Below are 14658 nucleotides of genomic sequence, written 5' to 3'. Positions count from 1 at the left end.
CCTAGCCGCTTGGGCAGCGCGGGGTGCGGAAGTGGCCCCCGGGGACGCGCTGCTATTGTTATTTTCTTCCCCCTTCGCTCCCCAGGATGAACTTGCGTCCTTTCTGTAATCCGCCATGGAATTCCGCTCCGCGCGTCTAGCCCTCCCGAGCCAAAGACACCCCAGACAACAGACGCCCATACACAGTGTATAGCAGTAACTCTCCAGCTCGGTTTCTGTGCCGTAGTTTACAGTATTTAATTTTATATTCTATAGTTATTATAACATTTTTGATACCTCATATTTCTGTTTACACATCGTGAAAGCCGCCCAGTAGTTCTCTCGTTAATTACAAAAACCACTACTCTTAGAGGATGGCTGCTACTACTACTGCTGCTTCTGATCCATTATGGATGCTCATCTTGGGCTTCATCATTGCGTTTATCTTGGCATTCTCAGTGGGAGCCAATGATGTAGCAAATTCGTTTGGTACAGCTGTGGGCTCAGGTGTAGTGACCCTGAAGCAAGCCTGCATCCTAGCTAGCATCTTTGAAACTGTGGGCTCCGTCTTACTGGGAGCCAAAGTGAGCGAGACCATCCGGAATGGCTTGATTGATGTGGAGATGTACCGCTCGACCCAGGAGTTGATGATGGCAGGCTCAGTCAGTGCTATGTTTGGTAAGTTCTGCTAAGGTACTGTGCTCTTGGTGGCGGGTGAGCAAATTTATATCATGGGTGGTTCCTTTTCTTTGCTGAACCTTTCAGACTATTTCCATCGGAACGCGTTGATTACATAATGGAGTTTTGGCATTTGCATAATTAAATGTGACTCTGTTTCAGGTTCAGCGGTGTGGCAACTAGTGGCTTCGTTTTTGAAGCTCCCCATTTCTGGGACCCATTGCATTGTTGGCGCAACCATTGGTTTCTCCCTCGTGGCCAAGGGTCAGGAGGGTGTCAAGTGGTCTGAACTGATAAAAATTGGTATGTTTAATTCTGAATGGCTTAATTTTTATTCTTGTCAGAGAGTACCATGATATTACGTATGTTAGCATGTGGTGTGAAATAGAGGGACGGATTTAGATTTGAAAAGAGTGCATTTAAGCACTATCTAGTTCTTGGGTTCTGTTTGTTGATCTTTTTTTCTTAATGTGTTCTATTTTAGTGATGTCTTGGTTCGTCTCTCCACTGCTTTCTGGTATTATGTCTGGAGTTTTATTCTTCCTTGTTCGTGCATTCATCCTGCGCAAGGTAATCTTTCTCCTCCCTATTATGACCTTTCATGGGTCATACTCAATCTTACTCAAACTCTGTAGCATTCTTGCAGATGTGATTGGTATGTAGGTATGTGGCCTTGGGAAGTTATAAAAGTTCTTTGTCCTGTATATGTATGTTGTGCAACTCTGAAAAAAAGCAAGGTTTTAGTACCCAACAGAGTATTCAGGTAGGAAAAATTGAGTACCTGTTGCCAAGAGATAGAGACTGAAATGAAAAAGGCTGGAAGTTTATTTAAAAGTGGCTTTGTCTAGCTGTATGCAGATTACTTTAAACCACCATTATTCAGGCCAATTGAAATTGTAAGCTTGGTGTTCAACAAATCACAGTATTCTCTGTGGCTATTTCTAAGGTGCCAGTGATGGTCTTTACGTGTTGACTGGCATAACCAGTTTATAAGCTGCTCGATGAGGGCACTACCTCCAGTAGTGACTCCAGTTTCTCAGAATAGGTAAAAATGAACAATAAAGGTAGGTGGGTTTTTTAAGGGGGAGGCAATACATTCAGACAACCGTTTAATTTCCTGTCCATTTGAAAATTCCTTTTGACTTTACAGACCCAGTAGCATTTGTTTTATCAAGAAGTCTGATGCTGGCTCCACAATAAATGTAGACAACAAGGGATTATGTTGGCATTGGACTAAGTTACAGTAAGAATAAATGCATTTTTCTCAGGAAACAAAGTTGTCCTTTTTCCAAGGTGAATGGCTTTTAACTGTGCATTGTCAAGTTCTTTAAAAAGCACCCCTAAACTGGAAATCTGAGTGAAAGGAGATAGGTAACTTAATCCTAAGGGGTAAGATTGTATTCAGACCCCTACTTGTCTGGTCTAGTTTTAAGCTTCTCTGGGGAAGGATTTGTGTCTGTCTTCTCAGAAGTTCGGTAACTGGTAAAGTGACTCAGGGGTCATGATCATGCTCAGACTGAGTCTGATAGAATAGAAGTTCAACACTGCACATTTGAAACATCTGTAGCTTGGCATGATATGACTGAGAGTGAACAGCTCACTGATATTCTAGGTTTGCTAGTGTTTCAGTAAGCAGGTGTGATTAGCGCCTGATTTCCTACCCCCCACAGCTGGTGTGTGATAATATGATGCATGAGTTTGAGGCTTTTCAGTGATCAAGGGCTTGAGTTTGTAGTGTTATTAGAGCCCTGTATCCTGCTACGAACCAGAGAATCAGAAGAATTCATAGGATCCCCTGTTAGGGATTCCTGCTTTATGAAGGTTTGCAGTGGCCCTTTTGATTATTGGGACTTGATTACTCTGATTCTGGAGAGGCTTTGTGTGTCTGCGCTCTACAAATGTGCTTTCTTCAGGAAGGAACGTGAGGTGTAGAGAGGGATAGTCAGGTGCCTACAACCAGCCTCTTTGATGAGGAATACATGCCAGGTTACCCTGCCCTGTTATCAAGAGCCCAAGTTAGATATGTTAACTTACTAACTGTATATGAGTGTAGGGGTGAGCATGATCAAGAATGATTGGAATAGTATTTAAAAACAGGGCTGCTTTGAGGAGCTCCATACACGCACATGAGTCTATGAGCTGGGTGTGGTAGCATGCACTTGTAATCCCAGCACTCTGGAGGCTGAGACAGGAGGTTCTCCTTGAGGTTGGGGCCAGCTGGCATAGCAAGACCCTGTCTGAAAAAAAACCCCAGATGACTTTTTACCGAGTGTCAGCATTTGTGGTTACTGTTGGGTTTTAAATTTCAAGAAAACATCCTTAAACTGGTAAGCTTTGGAATCTTAGCTGCTATTATCTGAATATTGGACTAAAGTCTATCCTACCAGTTAATAGTTTATGTGGTCATAAAAATTGAGGTCAAAATGTTTTATTTCAAAAACATTGCACTTTGAAAATTTTCTATTTTCTGACTGATTTTTCCAAAGATACTTGTAATTCAGTTGAAAAAGAAAGAATGCAGGTGGGGTACTTCTGAGAAAGACTGTGGTATTGAATAGGTGAAGGGAAAAGTTTTCCTGTGAATATTTAAATTCTAAAAATCAGGAAAAGCCCAGCTTTCTGCTGGGTTATATATACAGGAGATCTTCCTGTCATTTTAGACAAAAGCTTAAGGGAATACCTAATATGTGAAAAATAAAGCTGCTCTGATGAAAATGGGGGGTTATGAAGACCCATTTTCTTCTTTTATATAACTAGATTATGAGGTATTCACATTTTCAGTTAAAGTTTTAAGGTGTTAAGTAGATCATATGGTAATAAAATTATTTCACAAAATCATTAGTCCTGGCTACCTCTTGGGAGTGACTGGCAGGAGGAAGAAGGAACTCTAGCTTTCTCTCTTTTTTAAAACCATGAACTTGTGTTTCATAATATACTGTAGTACCATTTATTCCCAGCTCTTTATTATTGTTTACCTCAGGTAATAATTGGGGCATATGAAAAAATAAGTACAGAAACTACTTGACTCTAAACAGTTTTGTTTATTGAGATGTAATTACCAGACATAGTAGAGTATTTGAAAAATCTGTTAGAAGTCCCTATAATGTCTATAGAACCTTCTATAATGTCTGTAGACCCTTAATGGGTTTTAATCTTTAGGGTGGGGGCCTTGGGTAGCCTTTCGGTTTTTGGGAATTGAACTCAGGACCTTGTGCTTGCACCTGCCTTTTGAAGAAAAAGATGCCTCAGGTTCTTAACCTTGTAATCTGTCTTTAGGTTGTGACTAGTACTGTTGTTGTTCAGGGATAATTAAGTTCCGGGGTCTATAAGGTTTTGGTTTTGTCTATTTCACCCTAGGTGTTTTTTATTTTTATCTAGAGAATACTTTATTAGTTTCTGTAATCAAACCCAAAGACCTTACATATTTAATACTGTGCATTACCCCTGTACAAATGGAAAAAAAATTAAGTTTAACGTTTCTAAACCAATATGGCTGTTAATTTCTGTACACTGCCAACTCAACGCAGTAAACTGGGATAACTTTTTCCAAAATTGACCACACAGTTAAAAGTTCCTAAAAATTCAAGTTATATATATTATGTATAATTATTTATATAAAAAAGCAATTATAGCAGCATGTTATACATCCATAGCAGCAGCAGCTTTTCTGGGTTCTGCATTCATCTGAACAAAACCACAGACATCCAGCATACTCCATTAAAAAAAAGAAAAATATCCAGAAAACAGCAATAGTATTCTTCTAAACAGTGGATAAAAGAGTTAAAATTAAGCTTGGTATTCAGACAGTGCCTATCTCTACTGATAAGGAATGATATCCTCACTCCATACTTGGATCTATAAACATTCTCTTTTGTTTTGTTGGTCTTAAGCCACTACCGCCATCTCCCCAAAGTACTGATTTTTATTTTGTCAGAAGTTTTAGTATCTCTTTTGGGTCTTCCCCTAGACTGTCTTGGAAGATTAGCCTTCCCAAATACTCAGATCTGGGCTGGGGATTTAGCTCAGTGGCAAAGTGCCTATGTGGCAAGCGTAAGGTCATGAGTTCGATTCCTGGTACCAGAAGAAAAACAAAAACAAAAAAACCAAATACTCAGATCTGTCCTCATTCTTGTTTGACTTGGGTGTTTTTCTGTAGAATTAATAAACATTAGTTGTAAGTGGACCTGATCTCATTTTCAGTTAGACTGGCCTTTACTGTTTCTTAAAGATTTCACAATTTTGCCTCTGAGCCATCGTACCTGCTGATAATTCTGTCCATGTCCCCCGCCCCGCAATAGGTGACTGGCTTGTCCTCCTCTCCCCTGAGACACTCATCTTTCCTCAAGTGATACTCACTCCCTGATCCCCTGCAATTAAAATGTGCCCATCCTCCCATCAGCATCTCTTTACCTCCCCTTCTTTACTTTTCTTCACAGTGTTTGTCAGTGCTTTGTATTGTTCCATATCAAAATATGGAATTTTGGTTCTTTGAGGGCAGGGGCTTACTTGGTCCCATTCCCTCTTGTGCCTCAGGGCCCGGAATAGTTCTTGAGAGTCTCTTGACTGGACGACCTAGAGAACAATTGATTTTTATCATTGCATTTAGATAAAGCACTAATTGGTAGGTAGTGTTGTGTCAGATACGCAGATACATGCTACATGTTTTATTTTTAATATTTGAAGCATAAGGTAAAGGAATATTCCCACGTCTCAGTCTATTTCTGTCATCTCTTATGTCTAGTACATTCTCAGACATTTGTTAAGGTTTATTTATGAACTTCAGGTACCTTGGAACTTGGTACTGAAACTTATTCAGGATGTTTATCAGTCACTGGTATAGGTAATCTTATTAAAAATAGCAAAAGAAAAGGCCACCTTTAAGTAGAGGGTAGAATTTGTTTTCTTAGCAAGGCTTCTAGGAGCAAAAGCAGGAAAAAGCCAGTTTGCCTTGGAAATTATTATGATGAGACCATTGTTAGCATTGAAATTCCCAAACCTGCCCTGTTACAGGTTTCTCTAGAAATGAGGTAACTTTTATAGCTTTTAAGATATTGATCTTAATGTTTTATAGGCAGACCCAGTTCCTAATGGTTTGCGAGCTTTGCCAGTTTTTTATGCCTGCACAATTGGAATAAATCTCTTCTCCATCATGTATACTGGAGCACCGAGTAAGTACATATCATAATATTTAAATGTGAATTTAACATTATTTACAAAACTTGCATTAAATGCCCAATTTACCCCTTTTTGCTTTACAGGGCTGAAATCTCCTAGAAGGTGGCTGGCCTGCGCCCATTTTAGAAGGCTGCAGGCTAGTGTATGCTGAGTTAACCTAGATAGTTTTTCAACCAAAGAGACCTGCTCAGATTCTAAATCACTACAGATCTTTCCACTTTAGTCTTCACAGGATCCACCGATAGTGTGACCTCCCTCCCTTTCTCCTATCTATGCTAAAAATGCTGGAATTGATACTGATCTCAACTACTGAAGAGTCACTAGTTACAGATCTGTTTTTCACTAACCAGTCGTTAGGACTGGTTTGCTGGATATCATTTTTCTGTCCCAAATGGAGCTACTTCTGTTGCTAAGCACAAAATTTACTCTGAATCTGCTTGAATGAGAAGAGTTGGGATGTTTAACACCTGTTTAAGTACACTGGGAAGAAGAATTCATGCAGCTAAGAGGAAAAATAATGTGTGAAAATGTAAAGGTTGAAATGTTGGTTGCTTTCACCCTGGGACTCAGGCAAGGCATGAATTAAGTTAGGGTACTATATGTTTAATTTGGCAGCTATAAGAGATTGATAACTTGTATTTTGTGAAGCAGGCCGGTACAGTTTTGGCTTCTAGGCTTATTTAGCTTAATGGTACTTCATTGTGTAAGTCAGTGGCTAGCCTTTTGACTGTGACCTACTAGAGGAGACAGATTGTATGTTGCTGTCCCGGACACACATCTACACATATATAGGCATATATATGTATGTATCTGTGTGTATATATGTGCATATACATAGAAAGTATTGTCAGGGAGCAATTTATACACTATGTACACATATTTTCAAATATTTAAACTTTTTTTAGTGCTTATTTTGGCTCATTAAATTGATTTTATTTCTGACTAATGGATTGTGACTTGCTTCTTAAATCTCCAAATAAGTCACCAATATGAAGCTAGTAAAGTATTTTTGACCTTGCCCTTTATTCCTGGAATAACAGGAAGGGAACAGACAAATTTATGAGGGTACTGTTCTTGCAGGATGCCTACTCCTTACTAAGTGGTGTGGGTAAAGAAAGGCTTATATGCCCAATTTCTTTCTGTTACAAATTGAGTCCTTTGTGGTAAACTAAAAAGGCTTCCATGAATCTATTATTCATGGTTTATATGTTAGTAACAAAGGTTAAGTAAGATTGGAAACTTAAATTTTCAGTTTTTGTGTGTGTAAGTGGGGGTGGTTAAGCCCAGGGCTTTTGTCCTGAACTAAACCTCTATGCCCCCGTTTATAGAGACCAGGCCTCAGTAAGTTGACCATGCTGGGCTTGAATTTGTGATCTTCCTGCCTCTATCTCCCAAGTACTGGGATTATAGGTGTGTGCCACCTTGCCTGACTTTTCCATCATTTTTGAAAATGGGAACTTGGATAAATTTTGTTCTGTTCTTTATGAATCATTTACAAGAAAAATCAGTCTCCTTTTATTTCCATTTTTGACTTGAATGTAGATAAATTTAAATTGTGATAGGTTGATTAAATTTCATGTATATTTTAGCTTGTATTACTACAAGGTCAAATTTTTTTTTTTTTTCCCCTTGGTACTGGGAATTGAACTCATGAACTCACGCTTGCCAGGCAGGCTCTGTGCCACTGAGCTAAATACCCAGCCCTTGCAAGGTCAAAATTTGAAGCAGAAATTAAAATAAAAAGACTGATAATCACCATAGAACTTTAGTTTTCTTTTTTTTTTTTTTTTTTTTTTTGGTTTTTTTTTTTTTTTCGGGTACCGGGAATCGAACTCATGACCCTCAGCTTTGCCAGGCAAGCGCTTATGCCACTGAGTTCTACGTCCCCGGCCCTAGAACTTCAGTTTTGAAGGGATATTACTTTGTATCTTGTTTTTACATATTTTTAGGAGGTAATGAATTTCCATTTGATAAGTTATTTAATACCTAATAAGCAAAATAAGCAAAACAAGCGTAAGTAACCAAGCTGTTGTTTCAACTACAGATCATAACATATCTTAGGCTTAGATAGAATGGTATGTTGTTTTCCTGCTTTAGTTTAGGCTGGTAGCTAGGAGTCTCTTGGCATGAAACTGACAGCAGATGACAGTTAATACTACTGATCCTTGAGCTGTGTGAAAAAGTATTGGTGGGCCATTCTCTTCTAGATATGGCTTGTTAAACTAAATTCTTCCTTTCCTTTGTGAAAGACAGCTGTATTTTTTATTTTTTTTTTATTTTAAATTTTTTTTTGCGGTACCGGGGATTGAACTCACAACCTTGTGCTTGCCAAGCAAGCGCTTATGCCACTGAGCTATATCCCCAGCCCCTAGCTGTACTCTTTAAACAGTTATCTTCCCATAGGTAGTATGTTTCAAATGAATATATATGTGCGAGTGTAGTGTGTGACAGACTCAGGAGCTGGGTAGGGAGTGGGATGTTTCTGTTTGTTTCATGGCTAGTGTAGAGATCCTTACATCTCCTGCCAAGAAAGGAAAAGAGTAGAATATGAAAAGACTGAGGACATGAGTCCAGCAGGTATTTAAGTGGGCCAGACTGATGTGGGCTTAAAATGTGGAGTTTTCTCCCATATTTGTGTATTCATCCGAGTAATGTACTCTGGAATTGAAGCTGTCAGCAGCCGGCAGGGGTGATGGGCTGGATTGGGGAAGCCCTCTGTTCCTGCAGGAGGGTTTACACGTTATTGCAGGGGGCTCTTGCCCTGGGGTTTTCAAGATGCACCATTTTATCTCCTAGTGCTGGGCTTTGACAAACTTCCTCTGTGGGGTACCATCCTCATCTCGGTGGGATGTGCAGTTGTCTGTGCCCTTATCGTCTGGTTCTTTGTATGTCCCAGGATGAAGAGAAAAATCGAACGTAAGTAAAGACTTCTGCCAGAAATGTCTTAACTAGTATGTTTATTTTTACCTGTAAAAATCCACTGTTTGCCTAGATTGGCAAACTAAGATTTTAAGTGAATATGGATTTGTTTTCCAAGCTATATTTTAAATGGATTTTGACCTGAGACCTAGTCATGAAGAACATTCAACATAAGTTGGAGAGACAAGTGAGGCATTTAACCTTTTTAAAAAACGTACCTTGGTCAATAGCCAGTGGCATGATAAATACAGAGATATTTTAGTCTGGGTTAATTGACAAGAGAGTAGCTTCATGAAAATATGTGTTAGGTACAAAATGTTTTCATACTGTGTATAATTGCAGATTAGCAAAGCTGAGCCTAATGTATATAGCTGACCTCAGATGTATATACACATACACATTTTACAGTGCATATACGTATTCAGGTGCATGTTGTATTTATGCTAGAATTGTACAAATTCTACAAGTAAGCATTTTCATCTGTCATGTAAAGGGATCATTTAGGTCATGTAACGGTACTTTTTATGAAATTAAATATTGAGTACTGTAGATTTTGGTTAGTATCAGTCTTTCTTAAATCTTACTGGCTGCATGCTCTTAAATCATTTTCTGCCCTTCTTAGCTGTGCAAATGCTAGATTAGCAGTGAAGTTTCCTCTTCATTAGTGGAAGGGTGCACAGACTGCAGTGGCGCAGGAAGAATGCTGCGTCACCACAGCCCAGCTGAGGAGCCTCTGAGAGGCCCTGAGCTGCTGGCTGTGCCGCATGTGCAGTGGCAGTGAGGCTTTCAGGACTCCATGACCTTGTTCTTTCCTCAGTCTGGGGGAAGTGAGAGAAATCTTGCTTAGTCTGATTTGACTGAGATACCTGAACTGGTCGGTAAACATATGGCTCACTTGCTTGATAACAGAAAATACTCCTGTCTGGCTATGGAATTAGCATCGTAAGGCATGCCTCTTGGTTTCACAGAGATAGAGGTTAAAGTTGTCATTTTCAGTTAGCTGCGTATATTATATATCACCTTGCTTAAAGTCTTGGACTGAAATTCGGGACGCTGCTTTTTAAAGAAGAACATGAGTTAGAGGAAGTCTAGCTTTTCATTTATTTGACTGTCACACTCAAGCTTGAGCTGCCTTCTGTCCACTACAGGGATCTAAGAAGGCTTTTTGTGTTTGTAAAGGGTTGTAAAAAATAACTACAAGTATGGGATGGTTGTAAAAGCCTGAAATACTCCCTTCCTGGCTCTTAACAGCATGTGCTGGCTTGTTCCCAGGTGAAAGATGTGAGTTACTTATGGATGATAAAGCAGGCAAGACAGGCCTCCTGAATTGTAACTGATATTTACATGTATTCTTATTTTGAGATGGACTGGGGTGTCTGTGGTAGGATACAGATCAAGGTAATATGGTCAAACCCAAAATCGCTCTCCCCTTTTATCTAGGAGAAATAAAATCTAGTCCTTCTGAAAGCCCCTTAATGGAGAAAAAGGATAGCTTGAAAGAAGACCATGAAGAAACAAAGTTGTCTCTCAGTGATACTGAGAGCCGGCTTCCTGCCTCAGAGATAGGATCTGCCACTGCCCCCCTCCGGGCTGTGGTGGAGGAGAGAACAGTGTCATTCAAACTCGGAGACCTGGAGGAAGCTCCAGAGCGTGAGAGGCTTCCCAGTGTGGACCTGAAGGAGGAGACCAGTGTAGACAGCACCATGAACGGTGAGTTGACATTCCTGAGTGTCGCTCTGTTCTCTTTGGTGCTGAGACTGGATGCTCTTGGCACTGACTGTTACGTTTTGGTTTTGGCCAGGTGCAGTGCAGTTGCCTAATGGGAACCTTGTTCAGTTCAGTCAAACTGTCAGCAATCAGATAAACTCCAGTGGCCACTATCAGTATCACACCGTGCATAAAGATTCTGGCTTGTATAAAGAGCTGCTCCATAAGTTACATCTGGCCAAAGTGGGAGACTGTATGGGAGACTCTGGCGACAAGCCCTTAAGGCGCAATAATAGCTATACTTCCTACACAATGGCAATTTGTGGCATGCCCCTGGATTCATTCCGTGCCAAAGAAGGTGAACAGAAGGGTGAAGAAATGGAGAAGCTAACATGGCCCAGTGCTGACACCAAGAAACGAATTCGAATGGACAGTTACACCAGTTACTGCAATGCTGTGTCTGACCTTCACTCTGCGTCTGAGATGGACATGAGTGTCAAGGCTGAGATGGGCCTGGGTGACAGAAAAGGAAGTACTGGCTCTTTGGAAGAATGGTATGACCAGGATAAGCCTGAAGTGTCGCTCCTCTTCCAGTTTCTGCAGATACTTACAGCCTGCTTTGGGTCCTTTGCCCATGGTGGCAATGATGTCAGGTCAGTCCACTTTGAATCTTGGCAAGCTGCCTCTATTTTTAAACAGTCTTTTCTTTTTTATCTCCTTGTTTTCGTACTCCTCTCCATGCAATACTGAATAATACAGATAGAATGAAGTAATAGCGGTTATTGATGTAATAAACAGGGGAATTTTATTCTGTAGAGAGATGACAGAGTGTTTTTGACTTTATTTTTGTACATGAAAATACAAACAGATGGTTTTCACAGAGAAACCTTCATCTGTCCAGATGGGGTTTAATTCTTTGATAGTAGATTGTGGGACATAAGATGAAGGACTTAAAATCACTGCATTATTGAATGAATTTGTGGGTCAATAAGCCTTAGTTCTGTGGTCTGTAAGCTTTGCTGGGACCCTAGAGTTACTTAAGCTGCTTCTAGGAAGAGGGCCCTAGGTGCATGGCAGTCTACTCTGCCAGAATAGCTTTCATTTTTCTCCTGTTGTGTGCGTTCAGGTTCCACTTCCTTGGAAAGAAAGGCTCATTTACTAAATGAGCTTGAAAGTCAGGCTTAGACACCCTGGCAAATCAGTTAGCACATTGGGTCTCTGCAAAATGTAGTTCTGCATGGATTTCATCTTTGTTCTCTTTTTTCTTCTAGCAATGCCATCGGCCCTCTGGTTGCTTTGTATCTAGTTTATCAGACCCAGGATGTTTCTTCAAAAGCGGCGACCCCGATATGGCTCCTGCTCTATGGTGGTGTTGGCATCTGTATGGGGCTGTGGGTTTGGGGAAGGAGAGTTATCCAGACCATGGGCAAGGATCTGACCCCAATCACACCTTCTAGGTGAGTATGTAAAGCAGGTCTTAAGAAGTGCTCATTGTTTTAAGGGAAAGTACTGCATAGCATTAACATACAGATCGCAAAGTGACCAGGTGTGTGTAAGTTTCTGATGTTATTCTCATTGTTGATCTGAATCATTTTATTGTCTGGCCTGAAGCATATTGGTTCAACATTTACCCACTCAGCTCCAGAGAAAAGTGTATGTACTAAGAGTGAATAGCTAAATGTACCCAGCTATTGTGTTTATTTGGGAGCGAAGACTGATGTTTGCTAAATTCCTCAAAATAAAACTGAGAACTTTTAATGTAATGATATTCCAGAAGAATTTAACCCTCAAATGTTAGCAAATAGGGAAAGGGGGAGTATCATGGCTCCATTTAAAGTAGATTTCAGGGGTTACAGGTAATAAAGGTGTTGGGAAATTTGTCACTGAGTAGAACCAGGCAGAGTTGTGTTGACTAAAGGTTTGTGTTAGCTTATTAAAACAAAAACAAAATCCTGAATTCTTGACAAGAATTTTTTTGTGTCTACAGTGGCTTCAGTATTGAGCTGGCATCAGCCCTCACTGTGGTAATTGCATCAAACATTGGCCTTCCCATCAGTACAACACATTGTAAAGTAAGTATGAAACGTTAGTGTATTTTGATGGTTGTAGTAATACGTGTTACATTTTTTGCTTTAGAAAGTTTTACATAGTTGTAGTGTTAAGGACAAGTGACTATAAGAATAATAGGCTTCTGTTTTATAGTTTCTGGTCTTTTGTTGAAGTTCTCTCATGTGAAACTAGCTCTAATTTCTGGCTGCGGACCTCTTCCATTGTTTCTTGTCTGTCAGCACGGTCACTGCAGTGTGTTTGGTCTTGAGTCATTTCTACGTAGCAGTGTTATACTCTTTTCCTGTGGGGAAACTATTGCAAGTGGTATGGGTATGTGCTAATAAACTGGCCAGCCATTTAGTTCTGGCTGGGTAGACTTTGCTACCCCTTGTGGCTGATACCCTGATTTTAAAAAGTTTGTGAGGCTTGTTAACTGTTGAAAGGGTAGTTTATTTACAGAAAACATGTTAAGGGCCTTTCAGGACTTGTAGTATGAGCGTATTCTTGAACTGTTTTTAGTAAAATTAGCACAGATTTAATGATTTGATTTTTACATTGCCCTCATCTTCCCGTGAGTAATCATAACCTGTTAGAAACCATCTTTCATGGAATTGGTCTTGTCCAATTGGACCGTTGCTGGAACAGCTTCAGGTGTCTTTTTGGCAAAATACTTTGGGCACTTAAGTAACTAGTTTCTTTGCTCTGTGTCTCCTAGGTGGGCTCTGTTGTATCCGTTGGTTGGCTCCGATCTAAGAAGGCAGTTGACTGGCGACTCTTCCGCAACATTTTTATGGCCTGGTTTGTCACAGTCCCCATTTCTGGCATTATCAGTGCTGCTATCATGGCAGTCTTCAAATATCTCATCTTGAGAGTGTGAATCTGAGATTTAAATTTGTGTCAATGTTTGGGACCACCTCATGCGTTCCTGCTCCCTTGAAGAATGATTACAGTGTTACCGAAGACCTGACAAGCGTCTTCAAAGTTTGGGAGCTGTGCAAAGGAAGTGTTACTTTATGCTGTAATCGCTTTTGTGCTAAATATGACTTGTCTCAAAATTAGCTATGTAAAATAGCCAGGTTTCCACTGGTTCCTACTGAGGTCCCCTTCTGGGCTGTGAGTTCCTGTACATATTTCTCTACTTTTTGTATCAGGCTTCAATTCCATTATGTTTTAATGTTGTCTCTGAAGATAATTGTATGTGTATGTGTGTGCGTGTGTTTCTTTTTTTTTAACAACCATGCAGAGCCAGTTGATGGAGTATACTCTGCTTTGTTGGTTTCACCAGCTTCTGCCCTAACATGCACAGGGATTTAACAACAAAACTTGTAACTGAAGCTTCCCTTGTAGTGTCCTATAGAAACAGAGTCATTGGCACTCTGACTCTGGTAGACCTGGCAGATTCTGTGGGAACTTAGAGGGATGAGGTTCTTTGAGCACAGTGAAAATTTAAGTTACTTAGTAACTTCTTTGCAAGCAATTCATTGATGGTTGCTAAGAAGTAGGAAAAGAAAAAAGCCTTTTGGCAATCTTCATAATTTCTTTAAGATTTCTGGCAGTGTGGGATGGATGAATGAAGTGGAATATGAACTTTGGGCAAGTTAAACGGGACAGCCTTCCATGTTCATCTGTCTACCTCTTAACTGAATAAAAAAGGCCTACAGTTTTTAGAAAATTGGTTCTCATGGTTTTTGTTCATATTTGAATTGTCTGCTTCTCATCAATTAGTCTTATATTGTGCTTAGGAATGTGTGAATGTCTTCAAATGAGAGTTCCTATCTATCTTCAAGTTCCACACCCTCTTTTAATGTTTCTATGTTCCCAGAATACACATGACATCACTTCCTGGGGATTGTTGGAGCTGCTTGGCATTTTTCCTTTAAGACATTTTCATGTTAGTACTTACAGATACACTTGTTTTTAACAACTTGAGTTTTCCTGTTTGAATGGACTGTTCTGGTTCATTCTCCTGAGTGCTGGGATTACAGAAGTGTACCAGCATGGTTGGCCCTAACTTACTTTATTTTACTTAGTTTGTTTCTGTTGATACTACACAGAAAGCTGAGATGAGTTTTGTTTGTATGTACTTCAGCTTCATTTAAAAATTACCAGTTTTGGATTCTTTAGTCTTGTTATTTCTTTTATCCTTGATCA

At 39.9% G+C, this 14658-nt stretch overlaps 1 protein-coding gene across 1 annotated transcript in view; it reads left to right on the top strand.

Moving 5' to 3' along the window:
- Slc20a1 (solute carrier family 20 (phosphate transporter), member 1) overlaps positions 1-14179 on the top strand; it is a 14765-nt gene extending 586 nt beyond the window's left edge. Inside the window, exons 2-11 of the mRNA XM_005400598.2 lie at positions 86-657; positions 820-960; positions 1142-1227; positions 5729-5825; positions 8629-8748; positions 10192-10461; positions 10553-11111; positions 11730-11915; positions 12446-12530; positions 13223-14179. Of these exons, the coding sequence (XP_005400655.1) occupies positions 354-657; positions 820-960; positions 1142-1227; positions 5729-5825; positions 8629-8748; positions 10192-10461; positions 10553-11111; positions 11730-11915; positions 12446-12530; positions 13223-13384 (2010 nt within the window). The 5' untranslated portion in view covers positions 86-353 and the 3' untranslated portion in view covers positions 13385-14179. The remainder of the gene's footprint in view (positions 1-85; positions 658-819; positions 961-1141; positions 1228-5728; positions 5826-8628; positions 8749-10191; positions 10462-10552; positions 11112-11729; positions 11916-12445; positions 12531-13222) is intronic.
- Positions 14180-14658: the final 479 nt, after the last annotated feature.

Source organism: Chinchilla lanigera, unplaced genomic scaffold (assembly GCF_000276665.1).
Source record: "Chinchilla lanigera isolate Chin_1 unplaced genomic scaffold, ChiLan1.0 scaffold00069, whole genome shotgun sequence".
NCBI lineage: Eukaryota > Metazoa > Chordata > Mammalia > Rodentia > Chinchillidae > Chinchilla > Chinchilla lanigera.
Note: the sequence above shows the minus strand (reverse complement) of the source record. Positions and strands in the feature narration are given on the sequence as shown.